This window comes from Ammospiza caudacuta, chromosome 3 (assembly GCF_027887145.1).
Source record: "Ammospiza caudacuta isolate bAmmCau1 chromosome 3, bAmmCau1.pri, whole genome shotgun sequence".
In the NCBI taxonomy this organism is placed as follows: Eukaryota; Metazoa; Chordata; class Aves; order Passeriformes; family Passerellidae; genus Ammospiza; species Ammospiza caudacuta.
The window spans coordinates 26916749-26934750 of NC_080595.1; the positions used below are offsets into that span (position 1 = coordinate 26916749).

Consider the following 18002-nt stretch of genomic DNA (forward strand, 5'->3'; position numbering starts at 1 on the left):
TTAGGAACAAACCCAGGTAGCTGATAAAAAAATCATGAGGGCCTCAGTCTACAGTCTGGCCTTACTCCCTTCAAGGCACTTTGCTTTTATTTCAGTGTAGGAAAAAAAATACTTGCAGAGTTAAGGCTCTGGCACAGAACTCTTGCTGCTTCTTTAAACAGGAGCTGCACTGCATCATGTTATCTCCCTAAGCAGCTATCCCACTTTAGCTTCCTCAGAGGTCAGCTCTTATCTCTGCTAAGTACATCCGGTGTAGAAAGGAAATTCCTTAATCCTATTTTGTGCGCTTGTTTCATATGCACAGCCATAATTCTCCCACATCCAGCCTGGGCCATAAAATAAAAATCCTCGACTGCCACTACTGCTCTGTGCTGTACAGGAGACAGATGTCCACTGGGAGAAGTTTTCTGGGGCTGGCTCTTAGTTCTTGTGTGCTACAGCAGACGTATGTAAAATTAACTGACATGACTTAAAATGCAAAGCAAGAAACTGCATGGATTTTCATGCGTACTGAATGATAACTACTGGAATTCACAGCTTTTGAGGAATACAGGAATCAGGAATTTGACAAAAATTGGCAGAAAGCATGTGCCTCATTTACTCAAGAAGTGTATTTCACTTTGGTGTTTTTACTTAAGCCTCCTAGACAAGAACTCCCTCAAAGCTTATTACAGGATGCTTCCTCCTTGCATTGGGGCTGACGCCCCTCTGGAGAACAATCTTCCTGCAGTCCTAGCACATGCTTACCTAAACAAATCCTTCTAATTTTAACTCCCTTTCAATTACACTTGGCTTCTGGGAAGGAGAAAAAGAAAAAGGCAGCACCAGGACGCTTCCATGTCCATCTGCAACCATCAGGAGAAAAACCAGACACAGCAACCAGACACAAACCAACCACCTCACCTCCACCTGTGGTGCTAGATACCATCCCAGGGGCATTTACAATTCCCTGGTTTTGTATTATCCCTGGTAAAACTGACCAGCCAGAGGGTCTGTTGGAAATAGGAGGCAGAGATACTTAGGTCACCAGGAAAAACACAAAACCCATAGCTCCTACCCAAGCACATTTAAGGATTCTCACAAGTGCCAACCTGAAGCAAGTCCAACTCTCATTCAGAAACACACTTGTGCTATAGAGGCCCTGCCTACACATCCCTTGTTTACAGAATAGCTTACAGAATTGTCACTCATTTAATACTTGGGCATTGTTCTTATCTTAGACAAGAAAAACTTCCCTCTGAGAAAAGAAAGTGAGTTTGCTACACCTGAAAATTAAATGAAACAGTTAAACCAAAAGCTATTTATCACTGCATGAATCTTTACTGACCCATGAGTTTTTTAATATACATGAAAAATAGTTTCTGGATTGATTTTGTTTCTATACAGAAAACACCTTCTAAGCCCTGCTTTTTTGAATGACACCCTTCATCTCTTGTTGGGCAGAGTACTGAAATACAAAATTTAATACTATACAAACAATTTCAACAGAATATTTAACAAAAGGGAGTAAAAAGTTTAATACTTTTTTAAAAAGCAATATAAAAATCTGCATTAGGAGTAAAATGCAGGTCCATCCACTCATCCAGTCTGCAGAATCCCTTAATCATTTTCTCCTGTAACAAAGAGGTGCACATTCTTCTTGGACTGTAGCATTTGAGCGGTGCGGTCTATGCCAACCACTGCAGCCAATTTCTGAGCATCATACTTGGAGTAGAGCACAGTGCAAGTCCAAGTAGCATCCACCCCACTGTCTGTGGCCTTCAGCATGTTGCAAATCTCACTGTAGAAGTGGGAGTATGTTGGTAACTCGTAGAAAATGAGGTTCCTAATGCCTTTTATCGTATACCTGTAGCAGAAAAAATAAAAACCAAAACACTTGAGGCAAATTTTACAAAATACGCATGGTAAAACATCAGTCCTCTATCAAGTCTTCCAGTTTCCATCCACCTCAATGCACATCAGCTGTAGCTCGACTTTACAAACCCCGTGTCACGGACTGAAGACTAAACAGAAAAATAGAATTTAGGGGGAAAATCTCACAATGCCAGGCACAACGACTTCCTCTAAAGTACCAACCACCACCAATTTATGAAGTGGTCAGCCTCTGCAGCTTGGATTTTAATACAGTGAAGCCTGATCAGACCAAGCCTCATGAAACTTTTCATATTTGCCAACACATCTGCTAACAGAAAAAAATCCTGTTCCATTAGGAACTTGAAAGCAGCTCCAGTCAAGATGTAACAAATTTTCCAAGTGGCCTCAGCTCGCTGTATTGCATTATTGAACCAATTATATATTTCCTTCCAAAATTTTATACAATTACTGTGGCACAGATGAACACAAATAAAAGGCCCAATGAATCCCATTTGCAGGCTGTATCATCCTGTCCTGACATCACTGGAACTTGGCAGCACTCATCTTCCTGAATAAAGCTCTGCTCATAACAAAATATTAAAGTCTCTGCAAAGGGACTGCTGACAACAGGAAAGAACTTGAAAGTAAACTTAACAACTCTTACTTCAGTCAAAGAAGTTCTCAGAGGGATCCAACAGATTCAAAAAGCAGCACAGCCCATCTATGACTAAGGTCAGACTCTACCTTCAGAACAGCGCACACAACTCAGAGGGAAAACTCGGTCCACAACTGTTGTCATCTTATTGCAAAGGTCCCCTACCTTCTTGGTGATTTCTCATGGGCAGTTCCTCACAGCACTGACTCCTTCTTCTTCACACCACAGCCAACAAACTCCATCTCTGCTCACCCAGCTAATCCATTCTTTTGTAGCACAGCTATAAAGGCTGTGTCTAACAAGAACACTCAATAGGCTGTGGCCTATTAAGGGCAGGCCTGTTCCTAATCTTTGGTGATTAGTACAGCTGCAACTCCTCAGGGGTGAGACTGCCTTCTGTACTATTCTCTTACATTCTATCTCTCCACACACAGCTCACCTTTTGTAGAAGTGGAAACGCTCAGTGAACAGTAGGAATTGCTTCTCTCCCTTGAGGAAGAAGCGCCGTGCCCTGCAGACAGCAGCCTTTTTGGTGTATTCACAGATGTGAGTGAAATTCAGGTCCTCTTTCTTGAAGTAGTTGCGAAGGCGCACGTAGTCGAAGTAGGAGGGGACGTAGATGAGTGTGTGGGACATGATGGCGTCGCGGTACTCGGGCAGAACTTTGTCGATGAAAAACTGAAACCTCAATTTAAAACAACAAATATGTTTTAACCAGAGTGAAACTTCAGCTTTCTAATACTGATATGAGCTCAGACAGGAGTATCATCAAACACCAGACTGCCAAAGATTTTCACTATGTTTTTCCTTCTTTTAATTTCACAGGATTTCTACATGTGTAGAAGATAAAAGGCATTACCAGCACTACACAACTGTAGTATTGAGATTGGTATATCTTCCCCAGACTGTATTCTCCAGTGCCTTTGGCAAGAAGAAGGTCAGTATTCCTCTCCACCTCTACGAGCCCAGCCTACACCTGAGGAATAATGAAGATGTACTTGTGTGGTGAGCCCACAGTGTGCTCTGCAGTACGCTCCACTGAATCTGAAATTGCAGTCATTAGGGCACAGCAAAACAGTCTGAGACACACAGTACCTGCCATCTATCACAGAGGTTACACTGTCAGCTTCTAATCTCCGAAAAACATGAGGAAGCTGGACCACGACGTGGCTGATGGAGCCAGTGAGCGGCACGTTGCGGATGGCCACCTGTGAGAAGGAAGTAGGATGTTCAGGGAAGCAGCATTCCAAAGGCAAGCACATTGCAGACAGCTTTCTGCAGCTCACATCTGACAGCACTATTTTTAAGAAAAACAGTGCACAAGGCTGTTTTTAAGAAAGCTCCAATACAAAGCTACAGTCATGACAGACAAACCAGGTCTGTTAAATACACGATGACTACTTATGCCCTGTGTATTTGAGATGGTCTCCTGAAGTTTTTGCTTTTCCTGTTTCTTTCAAAATACTAACAGTTCATGCAACTTACACAGTAGGAGAAAAAAAAGGGAAGCAAATGAACTCTCCATTTAACAACAAAATAAGTAAAACAAATAACTCGAGTCTGTTAAATTAAAAAACCCAAAATCTGATTTCTGACATGAAACAGCAGCTACTATGAAAGAAAAATATCAAATAAGCATCACTGCATGAGGAGCAGCTTTTCATGCCTCTGGCACAGTATGTAATGTCATGGATTCAGACTGAAACATTTGGGTGAGGGAAACAATAGGCACACAGTCTTTCAGCAACTGAGTTACAGAATTTTTCTGCAATTGGGTTTTCTCTTCCTCTCCCCTTCCTTGCACACCAGCATTCCAGCTGCTCTGTGAACTCACCTGCCCCATGTAATTGAAGCAGTGTTTGTTGAAGATAGAGTTGATCTGGGGCTCCTGGAGGGCGCTGAACAGCAGTGTCTGCCGGTAGTACTTGGACCAGTTGTTGAGATTCAGCATCCGCACTCGGGAGAAGTCCACGCCGTGGGAGTCCAGAGGCAGCAGGTTAATGTGCTTCATCAGGTGCTGCACACACACATGAAGACACATCACTGCTGACATCCCTGACTGCCTGCAAAAGCCTTGACTGCAGTGGGAAAGAGGGCAGGGACCAGCAAGGCAGCACAGAATATAAACAAGCAGCACCTCCCAAGACACCACTGTCTGGAATTTATTGACCACAGCAAGAGCAATTTACTTGATTTCCTGCCACAGAACCGAAAGCTACCATCTCTTTAGTCACCAGGAACAGTAACTTTCTAAACTTCTCCTGGGGCAACTATAATGGATTTGTTTGTACTAAAGGCAATGGGCCCAAGGTTTCTGAGCTAAAAGAAAACCAAGCACAGCACAACTCTCATCACATTCTGGTAGAGTTTGAAGAAATTTGCCACATTTTACCCTCAGGGAACAATGCCTAGGACTGGCATCCCTGCTACCACTTGGCAGGCAGTTGCACCTAAAGGGAAACACAGAAAACAGACTCCAAGACTCATTCCTTGGGTATTGTGTAGGCTCATGTGCCCTTTCTGTGACTCCTGAGAGAAGAAGACCTTCCGGACTCATCCAAAATGCATAGTGACATCAAGAAATCAAAATTTCTGGTCCAGGTACCTCAGAGGTATTTTATTGTGGAAAAGAAAATCCTAGGAATTCAATCCTGAAAACTTCTATTAACCAAAAGCCAAAAAGCAGGGGTACTGCTGCAGGCTAGCCACAATGCAAGAGCTCTACTTGCATTAAGTGTACAGGAAACCCTTCATACTGTTTAACTCTGTACATGACTAATGCTTAGTATGTGCAATCGGTGGAGACATGCACCAGCTCCTCTTGCTTCCTGGAGGAACCTGAAATAGGCTGCCCAGATTCCTCACATGGCTGCAATCTGACTGAGACACTGGGCAGTCAGACAGCTGGCATAATTTCTCCCAGATGTGATTAAAGAAATCATCATTCTTAATGCTGCAAGATAATTAAAACTGTCCAAAACCAGCTTTGATGAAATACACTACTAAAGCACCAAACTAAGTTTTAGAGAGAACATGTCCTGAAATCTACCCAAAATCTGTAGAAAGAATATTCTTAGTATAAGGTAGATATCAGGGTGGAGGGAGGAAAAGAAATGAATATCCATGTCTAGAATCAAGTCAGTAAAAACAGCAATACTGCTCACTGCCAAAACTGAGCAACATCAGACCAGCAAGACACAGCACAGCACAAAAATGAACGAACATATATGGGAAACACAGCACAAAAATGAACGGACATATATGGGAAACACAGCACAAAAATGAACGGACATATATGGGAAACGCAGCACAAAAATTAATGGACATAAATGGGAAACACAGCACAAAAATGAATGGACATATATGGGAAACGCAGCACAAAAATGAATACATATCTGGAAAACTCACCAGAACGTGTTCCCAGTTCTGCATCAGGTAAATGTCTGCTTGATCAATGATGAGGATTTCTATTGATGACAGAAAATCAAAGTCTCTTTTCTTCTCCCCCTCTGCACCAATGACAGTCCTGATGCCCAGAGGAGAGGCAATGATGATGTCTGAGGAGTAGAAGGGTGCATAGAGTCTCATGCTCTTCTGCAGGATGGCAACCCCTGTCCAACAACACCAACAGCAAGTTCTCAGTTAACATCAATTATCAACCACGTTCCTCCAGGAGGTTCTGGAACAGTAATTTCCCCCATTTCCTCTCCCCACACTGATGAATATAGCTGGACACAACTAATCTGTCTGAAACTCTCCTTTCCCCAAGAAGTGCTTACCCACCCTATCCCCATTTGACAAGCATGTGGAATTTTTTCATGCAGTTTGGCAAAGTATTTCTGTATTATTTTTTAAAAGATTTTTCATAATCTGAATGAAAATTTTTAACTGAAACATACTGTTTCTGATTTTCTGCTGAACAGGGGAATGAGGAGACTGAACAACTTAAGAAAAAAAAAAAAAGGCAAAAATGATTAACTACTCCTTTCTCCCCGAATCCTGAACTTTGGGTATTATAGTAACTGTTACTTTAATCTGTCATGAAAGATTTGGGGTGGATCTCTTGACTATCAACTCTCATTATTCACAAGGCTGAATGATTTGCTACTAAACCACAAAGGACAAGGTTCTTCATGCTACAGTGACTAAAGTCTTGCACCTACACTGCTTCTCACACCACATGTTGCAGGGTACATTCTGAACCAGCCTATGCACCACCTCTCACGTTAGAGACATGAAAGGGAAGGAATCAAAGGAGTTGTGTCATAACTATGTGGCAGCACTTCCAGACCCACAGTTTCCTGGTCTTAAAAACGCAGCTAGTGCAGACCACATTCAAACCACCCCCTTCAATCTGCCCAACAAAATCTCTCCAACTTCTTTCCCTGTCCATGTGAAGGCAGATAGCATGGCTTCAGATGAAGGCCCTTCTAAGAATTTCAGAGACAGCAGCAGGGACCCCTCCTGCTGTCTATTTCAACCCAAGGATAAAAAATGAAAAAACAAAGAAAAAAAGAAAAGGTTCAATTGGTTGAATTTCCAGGAAGAAGATATCACTTGTCACAGCATATACACAGTTTAGAAACATCAAGTCTTTTTTCTGTTTAAAAAAGTGAAAGAATGGTGGTTTCAGTAAGGCATAACAAATGTGCTTTAAATGAGATCTTTGTGCAGAAGTAACAGGGTGTGCAGCACAGTAAGAAAGAGAAATTATTCTGCTTCTATAATTTGCCTCTGCAAGTTAACAGCACTGAAAGTTTCTTCAATCATGTCTTAACACTTAGTAAGTGGAACAAGCAGAGTGTGGTATGGGAGAGGACTGAAAGGAAAATTATTATGCTACTGAAAGTAAGATGCTCTCAGCCTGAGAGATATTCACTGGGGAAGGAAGAAAGACTGACTGCGACCTGCACACATCTTCCACTGTATCATTACATTTCTTGGGGTGCCAATTTATCTTTCAAGGTGCAGTATTTCAAAAGCCTCTCATCTGTCAAGTTAAGTTACAAAAACTGCCTTCTCATCTTAGCAGCTCCAGGAACCAAGCCATCAGCTAGTTCTATGCATACTGAGTTACTAAACAGCATAAGTTTACAATATTATATGAAACAGTCTCACATTTTCTGCTTGTCCAACACTCCTACTTGCTGGCTAGCCATTTGCTTCCATGAAAACCATGGGAAGCACAGCAGAAAACTGCTTTGCTCAGTACTGAGCTTTAATTTTGTTCCAACCATTACACGAGACATTGTGAACAGGCTAATTAAACCCAAAAGATTTTTTTTTTATAACATGAAACATACTGTTTCTGATTTTGCTGAAAAGATTTTGCTGCATAATCAAGGCTATCTTCAAAATGAGGTGTGGGCAGTCCTGCTAGAATAAAGCTGTCATTGCATTTTAAATTATTCTGAACTTGATGTGAAAATAATTACTTCTCCATTTTCCCTTCCTTTTTAAGTTCTGGAAAGGCAAGAAAGATTTTCAGAAAAATCCAGGTTGCCAGGGCAAAACCAGCAGGAATACCACACAGCCTAGAGTCTCACCAAACTTCCAGCTCTGATAGCTCTGAGGCATTTGGAAAAATTTTGTTATGTAGCAGCTCTGTACAAGCCAAAAATCATCTGTTCAGTAGGTTATTACCAATTCTGAAGTGGTCATCAATGTTGCCAGCAAAGACAGCTTCATAATCTTCAGGTCTTTTCAGGTTGGGGGGCTTCTCTTCTGGGTCAGAGCCATACTCCCCTTTGAAGCGCTTTTTGTTACTCACATCTATTTTCTTCTTGTCATTCACTTCGAGGAGACTGATGAGAATATGCACAATGCGCAGAGCACACTCCCTGAAGGGCACTATCATCAGCACCTGTGCAGATCAACAGTGACAGAGAGTAACCCATCAAACACAAACACTCGCTATTAAGCGTACGTTAATTAAACTTGGGCTTGGATCTGCCCCCCTGGGGCATCCCAGCAATCCAAACAAAACCATTCTGACAAGCAGCAGGGAGGGAAGATGCACTGGGATGCACTGCTCTTGAACTGGTCCTGGCCAGCAGCTCAGCCTGGCTGCCCAGCTCACTCAGGGGAACTGAAAACTGAGCACGTTCTCCAGGCAAGCAAGAGACAGGGTCAAGGGCTGGCTCTTGGATGGGTGGCAATAGTTTCTGCACAGAACTCCAAAATACAAATGGCTAATGAGGAAATCAACACAAAAACCAGAGATTTGCCAGGCATGCAGCAAACACTGAAACCCAACTCTGGAATTGTTCAACCAGCAGCTGGCACACTGGTGACAGGCTGCCATAGCTGAATCCACCTGGTTATCAACTACAGGATGCTGTGAATCCAGGAAGGACTGGTTTGGGGTCCAAACAGAAAGATCCTTTCATGCAGGCAAGGCCTTACAAGTGCCTAAGGACAAAAGAACTTCAGGCACATCTCACGTTAAATGACAGCCAACACTACCTTGCATGGATACCGAAGATTGATATGGAGGCACCTGTCTGCACTGGCAGATTTAAATATGGGAGCAGGAAAATTTATCAGTCTGTGGTGATAGGGACAAAAAAAGAGATTAAGTCAAACTCATGGCTTGGCACAGAACCAGGCTGGCTAACAACCCTGAGCTCACTGCTTCTCACACAGGATTCTCCCTGGCCATGGAGGACAACTTCAAGGCATGATGAAGGAATGTAGAAAGGCATACGCCCAGAAACACACTCCCTGAGAGAGCAGCAGCAAAACCACTTGTGGGTAAACTGCCAGGATGTTTGTACAGCCTGAGCAGGCAGCCAGGTTGGGGGTGACAGGACCAGAGCTCCCTTACCTTAGGCCTGGTGAGTCCCTGGTCCCTGTGGGCATCGGCGTCGGTGCCTGGCTTTCGATCCCTCCGTCGCGCGTTGTTGCTGAGCACCTGGGCGTTGGCCTTGAGCACGTGGTTCAGGGCGTGCAGGCAGTAAGCATGCCGGATCTCCTCTCCGTTTGTTAGAGCAGATCTCTCTGGATAGAACAAGTCCCAGTAGGAATTCATGACACAGAACAGCTCTCTTTGTAACGGGGTAAAAGAGGAATCCGTTGGCTTGTCCGCTGCTGACAGAAACTGTTTATTCACTTTTGGCCAAGTGGATTCCAAAGGCTTGTGGAGATGAAGCTGTTTCACATCAAATTCTTTGTCTGCTTTGAAAGTTTTCTGTTTCTCCAAAGTGGAAGAAAAAACTACTTGACCCAGCCTTGGCCACTGGAAAGAAAATAAGCCAACAAAACTGAGGAGTCATATGTACCTAACCTTGCACACTTCAAAGCATATCACCACAGCTGGTGGTATCAACTTTAATCAAGTTCGTGAAATTAAGGAAATCGTCTTTTCATAATACAATATTTTTGCATTTTTTTTTCAATAGGCAATCCCTTTGAGAGTCTGCCAGGATAAATAATAATAAATTTCAGCTAGGTAGATCTGGATGGATCTTGCAATGATGTGTCTGTAACTGTTCCCATGCCAGAGGAATTTTCTGCCTAACCCACCCAGCAAACCAGGGATGAGATGAGATCCCTGCAGTCCAACTGTGCTTACCAGCTGACCCCAATGAGCACATACTTTGATCAAAGAAGAAAATAAACCCATTAGGGGCTAATCCCAGAAGTTGTGATACAGTTGTTAAATGCAGTCTTCTTGGGTGTCTGTCTGATTTTGAACAGCTATCAGTGTAGTGGGGGAAAACTCTAAACTTTAAGCCTTCTGCCATGCAAGTTGTCCCCAGCTGTCCCCATAAAGTAGCTACACCAATTTAAGCAAAGATATATCATGCATTGCTTCAGGTGGCACTGGTAATTTTGGCCACCATGTGCCAAAAAAGTAAATTAAATTTCAAAAAAAATCACAGCTTTCTCTCTAACTAACCATTGGATATCTTCCAATGAATGTCACCCAGCATATGGCTGACCAGAATGGGAGGCAAGTCTCCAAAACAAAATCAGATGTGGAAAAGTTATGTAGCAAAGGTTTGTCTAAAAATGAGTATTTTGAAAACCAATATTCTTTGTCAAGCAATGAGGTGGTTTTCTGGTAATGTAGTTCACATATTATTGCCAGAATTAAGTAATAAAGTAATATAAGCAATAAATTCCCCTTCACTGGCATGTAAATGTGTACAGGGACAGAGCCATCCTGAAGCCAGAATGTGAAAATGCATCACAAGTGGCTTTAAAAGCGCACATGGTCACCTCAGAAGTTCAGCTGCAGAGCACATTGCTGGCATTGTGCTGTCACCACTCAGAAACAAGCCCTGTTTCTACCCCTTGTCAAGGTTTTGGGACTACAGCTCAATGTCTAAAGCTATGTGTTTCAGGTGTGTCAGCATATGCCTCCAGGAACAGCAGACTTCACATTTCAACTCTTGCCCAGCAGTAAATGAAGAAGAAAACAGTTCAACAACACATTGAAAAAAACCAAAAAACTCGATAATTCTAGTGTCAGCAGCTAATAATAACAACTGTGATCTACTTCACCTGTATAAAAAAAGGATTATTTTGATCCAGGCATCTTTAGGAATGATGGATGGCTACAGAAAATTATTACCTGACTTTGACTTGAAGTTTTAGGAAGCGTAGACATTTTCTCTATTTCCTTTTCTTCAAGTTCTTTGTCCATGTGCTGCTTAAATGGATCTATTTACAGTAACAACAAAAAAATAGCCTGAGAACTATTGCAGTTAATAGCAGAATCAAGTTGCAGAATGGATTTGCAAATGAGATGAACAGTCTCCATGCTGGCCAACACCACAATTAAAACTAGTTATTTCAAAGCACTTGGAGATGAGAGAAAGGATGTCAAATTCTCTCTGCAAAGAACAGAGAGAACAGATTTGACAGATTGCTTTTAAAAAAGAAAAAGAAGCACTTATGGAAGTACTAGAATTTTCAAGCACTAATCAAACGTTAGACAGGAAAACAGTATGTACTGGAAAACAGTGGCAATTTTTTGCCTTAAGCTCTGTCACGTCCATTGCTTGCAGGTGAAAAGGGCTGTCAATAGTAAAGTCCCAAGTGAACTTGCTAACCTTCCTAATTTACAAACAGTTCTGCCCAGTGATATGAACACAGTCTGTAATAAAGCAGAGAAATATTAGGCGAGTTTTGGAGACGGGGGACAAGAATTGCCTGGAGTGAGAACAAGTCTGATTTATCTAATCAGCATTTCTTTTTGGAAGGGAAAAGAGAGGCAAAGAACTGTTAAATCACATTATACTCAAAGACACTGGCACGCACAAAGTCACATGCAAGGTTAATTGTGAAAGCCAAGCCCTGTATCCTGCTTGCAGCACAGCAGCATTCACTGCATAAAGAAAACTAATTAGGGAACATTGGTGCCTGCCAACAAATATCCAGCCCACACACAAGTTACCCAGGCAAAAGTCAAGACATTTACTGATCATGACAATGAAAAAAAATTTAGAAAATCTTTCCAGAAATGGAAATGAACTGGATATCATTTAATTGTACTGCAGGGTCTCTCCTCAGTTGAGTTTTACAGATTCCAACATTTTCCCAATAAAGTAGAGGGAGTAATGGGGTGCATTTTCAGGAATTTTAGTGACCCCAGGACCAGAGTAGAAATTCATCCTCTTTCTGCTGTCTTAGGTGATTCGTTTTCTGTAATAGATTATAAAGACACTTCCAAGCTGCAAGAACCCACTGAGAAGTAGTGCATCATTTATAGGTGGAACAAAGCTGTTAGGATACTTAGCATGCAGTTGGAGAGCTACTGTTCTCATTAAAATGCAATGCCAGCAGCCTAAGTCATATTCTCATGGTAACAAGAACGAGCTGTTTTTTCTATCACATGGCCCTTTGATGCTTCCACACATTTCATGTATCACCCAGGCTGCCTCCCAGATCTAATGTCAGCTGCTGCTCCAAGATGACAAGCCAGCATCACTAGGGATGCTACAAACATATTTCTCTCTCTCAAACGATGCCAACTGATATTAAAGGCACAGAGCATTAAATATGAGCAGAAGCTGTGCAAGCACCAGTGCGTGCCCTGTCGCTGAAGGATCGCACACCCCTGCAACACAGTTGTTTTGTTACATATGGCGAGACAACTCCAACACTGGAGCTTCAGATGCATCCATCAGTGCACTGAGATTCTGGGATACACCCTTAAAAGACACTACATGTGCTCTGCTGATGCTTCACTCTCTCCTGATCCTGGTGCAGCCAGACTCCCCTGCATAACCTTCAAAATTCTGAGAGCGCTGAGCATTTGTCTAAATTACTGTGGCTGCTCCAAGCTTCTCAGAATCTGACCTCTAACTCCACTGAGATGTGAAGGATAACCTCACAGGTCAGCTTTGTGATTATCTACTGTGCTGTTTGTGCCAAGAACATCGTCCATAGTCAAGTGCAGGCTTGCAGAGCTCTTTGTATTACAGTGGGTTTTAAAACCACTATTAAAGCAGCAGAGCAAGAGAACATCCTTCACACACTTTTCTAGCTCCTGATACTTTAAGCTTTACCAGTCATAGCAGAAACTCCACATGAATCCCAGTCCCTAGGGGCTACAGAGAACAAATGGTTCAGCTACACATCTGCATTAGTGTTAAGGGTCCCTTATGTAACCAGCTGACATGTGGGCAGCATGAATAATGTAGTGGAGGAACTTAGAAGCTGTAAAGCCCATCGCTAGGGTGTTGGACAATTTAAACATGTTTACACATACTCCTCTAAAGGCAGATCCTTAAACACAAACACAGTTTTTTACCTTCTGGAAGAGCTTGTGAAGAACTGCTGTCCTTCCTATCTGCATTGCAATCTCCACTCTCCTCTTCCATGAAATTGGTTTCCAAGCTAAATTCAGATTCGTGTTTCACATCAGTAAATTCCTCAATTACTCCATGATGTGGGTCACAAGGGGTATCTGTGCCATCAGCCTGCTCCTGGCTGAGCATCTGCTCTGCTGTGTCTGACAATTGTGAGAAAGAAACAGGTTACTATCTCCTGGAAAAGTTACTGTCTGTAGATGTTGTTCCCTTTGAGTAACTGATTTTCTTCTCCCAAAACTCTATCAAAAAAGATAAGAGCAGACTTTGCATTCTACCATAAAGATGAATTTTGACTAGCATGCCAAATGTTACATAACACAAAACGTGATCCCCAGACAAAATTAAAGAAGTAACCTGTTTGGGGAATTTAACTTTTAGTTTCTGGAGACCCTAAATAATTGGAAATGATTAAAGGTTGGCTCCTCTCTCCCAGCATTTCTTTGCAGATTTCATGAATGAGGACACCTTGCCATAAAGCTGGAGGTTTCCTTCCAATTTCCATATTCTTTCCCATGCTGTGAGGCAAACCTTTCCCTCCTCTCGGTGGCACAGCCAAGCCAGATGCTGCTCGAGGGAACAGCTTGTGTCTCCCATGAGTGGGTGAGAACCCCTGGTCTGCTGCTCCATGTGGATTTCCTCTGTGCTGCCGCACAAACAACATCTGAGGAAGCAGCAGCAGGCTGTCTGGCACAAAATGAGCACAGCTACCCTTTCCCCTGCTAAATCCTTCAGCAGCTGCTGCTCCCACCCACACAGAGCCAATGGAGCAACAGAGTCTCCAAGGCAGAAGAGCACCCAGCCAACAAGACAGTCTACACCAGGATCCTGGCTAAAAACATACGTCAGTCAAACAACATTCACCAAAGAAGCATGGGAAAAGACAAACCACCTTCTTCCTCCTCTGGAACGTCATTCGTCTCTTCTTTGCCTTCCTCTGCTTCTCCAGTCTCCTGGGACCCTTCACTGCCCATTTCTGCCTCACTTTCCCCAGCTTCTTCTGATTCACTTTCATCTTCCTCTTCCTCACTCTCAGACTCAGGCGAGGTCTTCAGGGTAGCCAGGAGCTTATGATATCCAGAGACCTGTTCCACTTCAGTCTCTGAATCACTTTCTTGACTTGATTTATCAGAATCATCAGACTGGAAAGCAAAACAGAATGTAAACAGCAACAACAGTAACAGCCTATAAAGCAGCAGGCAAATACTCTTGCTTCTACTCACGCTATTATGTTTCCCCTCTCACATTAAACCTTTACATAGATGCAATGCAATTTTTCAAACCCCAGCATTTTATACCAATCATTATACTGGACACCTCCATTTAGGTTTTGAAAGCATCTTGGGAGACAGACTGAAGTGCCTCTTTCTGCACCAATTTGACTTGGAGCACCACAAAACCCAGTTCTTTCATTCTCAGCTGAGTGAAGACATTTGATCTCCACAGACAAAGCATTTACTGAACCAGCATCAGATTCTTCTAAGAAAACCACACACGGATTGAAAACTGTAGAAAGGCACCCATACAAGGGACAGAGCATGCTGGAAATGCTTCTGGCTTTCAAGAAGGTCAGTGAAATAGCTGTCAGTGGGCAATGGTTCCCTGGGGAGTTGGTCAGGTTTGGTTCAGCTGTACAGCTCTACACTTCAAGCAATCCACACTTGAGCCGGTTCTGTCCTGGGCTTGCACAAACCAGTGTCCAAATTACAGCCAAAGCTATAGTGAAACCATGAGCATCAACACAACAACATTACCTTCTTTCTTAGTTTCTTTTAGCCCCAAAAGGAAAAAAATCAGTAAATACTACATTAATGCACAAAATTGCTACAGGAAACAAATGGAACAAAGTAATTAATTTTTCTATATCAAAACTCTGAACTCTTTTATTAATCTGATCATAAAGGAGATTACCAAATTGTGACTGAAAGAAGAGTAAAGCACTGGCAATCTGAAGAAGAATGAGTATTAACATATTTCTTTGCTCAACAAAGAACCAAGTCTCCTAACTCATGCAACACCAAGTTTACCAACATTATTAAAACAACTTAGAGTATGATCTTTCACTGTGACTAACACACAAAAAAGTTAAGAACTGCTGTTATTTCCTGCTGCTGCTTCTGCCCTCTGATGGTATTACAGTTTAGAGGCAGACATTACAGAGAACAATTCAGATCCACACAAAAACCACATTCATCTTTTTCTCCTAAACACTGGTTTTCTAAGTGGAACAACTTAATCAGCCTGAAAAAGCTGGAAACATGAAATGCTAAGTTCTTCACTTCACTAAACTACACAAAGATAAAAGTAAGGAAGGAACAAAAATACATTACCAGTTCACATATTTGAGTTTCTTCTGGTCTTCCAGAAACCCTGAAAAGAAAGCACTAACATACCTTACTCTGCAAATGATGTTACACACATGATGAAAGAAATGAGGGGAAGAGTGATTTGATGAGTTACGCAAGTTTAAAGAATTAAAAGGAAACCCAACCATCACACATGTCTCCCTAAGAAAACAGACTGGGTGTTTACCCTCAGGATAAACCTTAAGGGTCGTCCTCTCCTCTTAGGTGATGTGGCCCTGAAGTGCTCAGGCATTACAACTGATCAATAAAAATTTTGAAATAAAATCCAGTGTTAATCAGAAGATGAGGTCTCAAAAGGAATTAAAAGCACCTAACTACAAGGGTAGTTTGTAAAAAAGTTAACCAGAGACAGAGACTACTTTAGCGCTAAATATTGGTCTGTGAAGAGGGAAACAGACACAAACTAAAGGAAAACCAGCATCAGTTAACTAGTGTTGGGACTGCAATTCTTCAAAGAAGCCACTGTGCAAGCTGGGCTTAAACTAACCTCAGTTTCTCCAAAAATATACAGAGTCTTGTGTGGGACTGAGCATCACTGTATAGGTGACACAGGACATTCCCTGCAGCAGGCCTTCCCCCCCAATACAGACAGGCCAGGAGGGTCCCAGGGGACACACAGACCTTAACACTGCGTGCCTGCTCCTAAAAAACTTACAGTAGCAGCACAGATCACAGAGCATCGGGACTAAGCAGCTCTCTCCTCAGAAGTTCACACGTGGGCACAAAAGGAAGGAGGTAATTTTGACAGACGGGCATCCCGCCAAGGAGGGAATGGCTCCTGTCACACACATCTTCGCTACTCTATTTTCATACCCTTCCCGAGATCAGAAAAGAGCACGGAGTAAACAGTGGGAAAGCTGGAACCCTGACAAGCCTAGAGACCGGCCTGGTATCAAAATGGTAGCCTACTTCACACCACCCCTTTTCCCCACTCCTGGCGGCAGCCTCCGGGCTGCACCACAGGAGTTTGCATTTGTTGCAAGAAAATCCGAGCCGACATTTCCTGCTTTCCGCTCTGCTTTCGAGATTCCCGGCTCGCGAGCGGCAGTGCTCCATGCAGCTGCAGCTCCCCTCCTTCCCTCGGAGCCCAGGCCCAGCCTGAGCGGGAGCGGCGGCCGCCCGGCCCGGCCCGTACTGAGCGGGGCCCCTCGGCCCTGCAGCCCCGGCACCGAACCGCGGGCAAGGGCCGGCCCCGCCCAGCCCGGCACTCACTTGTCATAGAACGGGTGCTCCTCGCCGAACTCCCGCAGGTGCTTCTTCTGCTTCTTGCTCAGGCTGCGCAGCAGCTCCCGCCCGCCTCGCCGCTTGCCCATGCCGGCCCGGCCGCTCCACGTGGGTGCCCGGCGCGCTGCGCTGTCGCACGGCGGGGCGGTGCCCGCAGCCCGGCGCCGCCCGGTGATGCCGGGAGGGCGTCGCACCCTGGGAAGGCGGGGCCGGGGCGGCTGGAAGGCGAGGCGGAGGGGGGTGACCTCAGGGGCGGAGCCTCGCCCCGCCGGCAGCAGCCAGCGTGCCGTGCGGGGAGCGGGCGCGCATTTGTTCCTGCGATCCGCGCTGGGGAACGCAAAGTACCGGCAGGGAACGCTTGTCCCAGACGGTGCCCAAATCCAAGCCCGTCCCGACGCTGCTGCCCGCCGCGACCCGAGCTTGGTGCGGGCCGTGACGCGTTTCCGCTGCCGGAGCCGCGGTGCGGCCGGTGAGCAGCGTGTTGGCAGCGGGGCGGGCACCGCACGCCGACAGCCCGGCGCTGCTCCCGGGCTCGCGGAGCGCAGGCAGACACTACTGGAGCCACTGCACTTTGTCCAACTGACCCGTGATCTGCAGTGCTAACAGCTACACATCTACTGGGAAAACTACAGTCAGGCTAGAGGAAGAGACCAAACTCAAGTGTCCTTAATACTCAGGCTTCCTTATTCTAAAAGCAATCAAAAGCTCCAAATGAAACCCCTCTGAAATCTGACTCTTCTGACATGTCACTGCTGAATCTTACTGAGCGCTGCTAAAGCGTGCTTTACTGCATATGGAGACAGTTTTTCAGAAACAACCATAAATTGTGTCAAATACAGTAAATTCAGTTCTTTGCATTAGAAGTTCTTTATACCCCCGTGTTTCTGTATGACCTAGCTGAAACTTCTCTAATCTTTTCTCTGGAGTACAAGAACTAAGTGAGAGCAACCTAATTCCAAAGAGGATCGAGGCATGGAATATTTTGGGGGAAAATTCAGATTGTAGCTTCTTGACTATCTTGACTTGAGGGCACCCATGGGTTTGACTGAAGCAAGCAAGCACATTAACTGCACTTCAGGTACA

The 18002-nt window shown here is 44.0% G+C and overlaps 1 protein-coding gene across 1 annotated transcript; it reads right to left on the reverse strand.

The window, feature by feature from the left end:
- Window positions 1-922: 922 nt before the first annotated feature.
- Window positions 923-17021, reverse strand: UTP25 (UTP25 small subunit processome component). The gene is made up of 12 exons (XM_058802256.1): window positions 16908-17021; window positions 15660-15699; window positions 14222-14471; window positions 13272-13472; window positions 11088-11176; window positions 9336-9746; window positions 8153-8372; window positions 5918-6120; window positions 4344-4526; window positions 3605-3717; window positions 2949-3194; window positions 923-1846 (listed from the first exon to the last, which is right to left on the reverse strand). The coding sequence occupies exons 1-12, from the start codon at window positions 17006-17008 to the stop codon at window positions 1600-1602; spliced, it is 2304 nt and encodes a 767-aa protein (XP_058658239.1). The 5' UTR covers window positions 17009-17021; the 3' UTR covers window positions 923-1599.
- Between the last annotated feature and the right edge of the window lie 981 nt (window positions 17022-18002).

Bases quoted from the DNA above. Each gene is read 5' to 3' on its own strand.
- UTP25 (XM_058802256.1), bottom strand. From the start codon at position 17,008: ATGGGCAAGCGGCGAGGCGGGCGGGAGCTGCTGCGCAGCCTGAGCAAG. The intron at 15,700-16,907 runs GTGAGTGCCGGG...CTTTCTTTTCAG, and splicing joins GAGCACCCGTTCTATGACAA to GGTTTCTGGAAGACCAGAAG. The intron at 11,177-13,271 runs GTAAAAAACTGT...TACTGTAAATAG, and splicing joins TTCACAAGCTCTTCCAGAAG to ATCCATTTAAGCAGCACATG.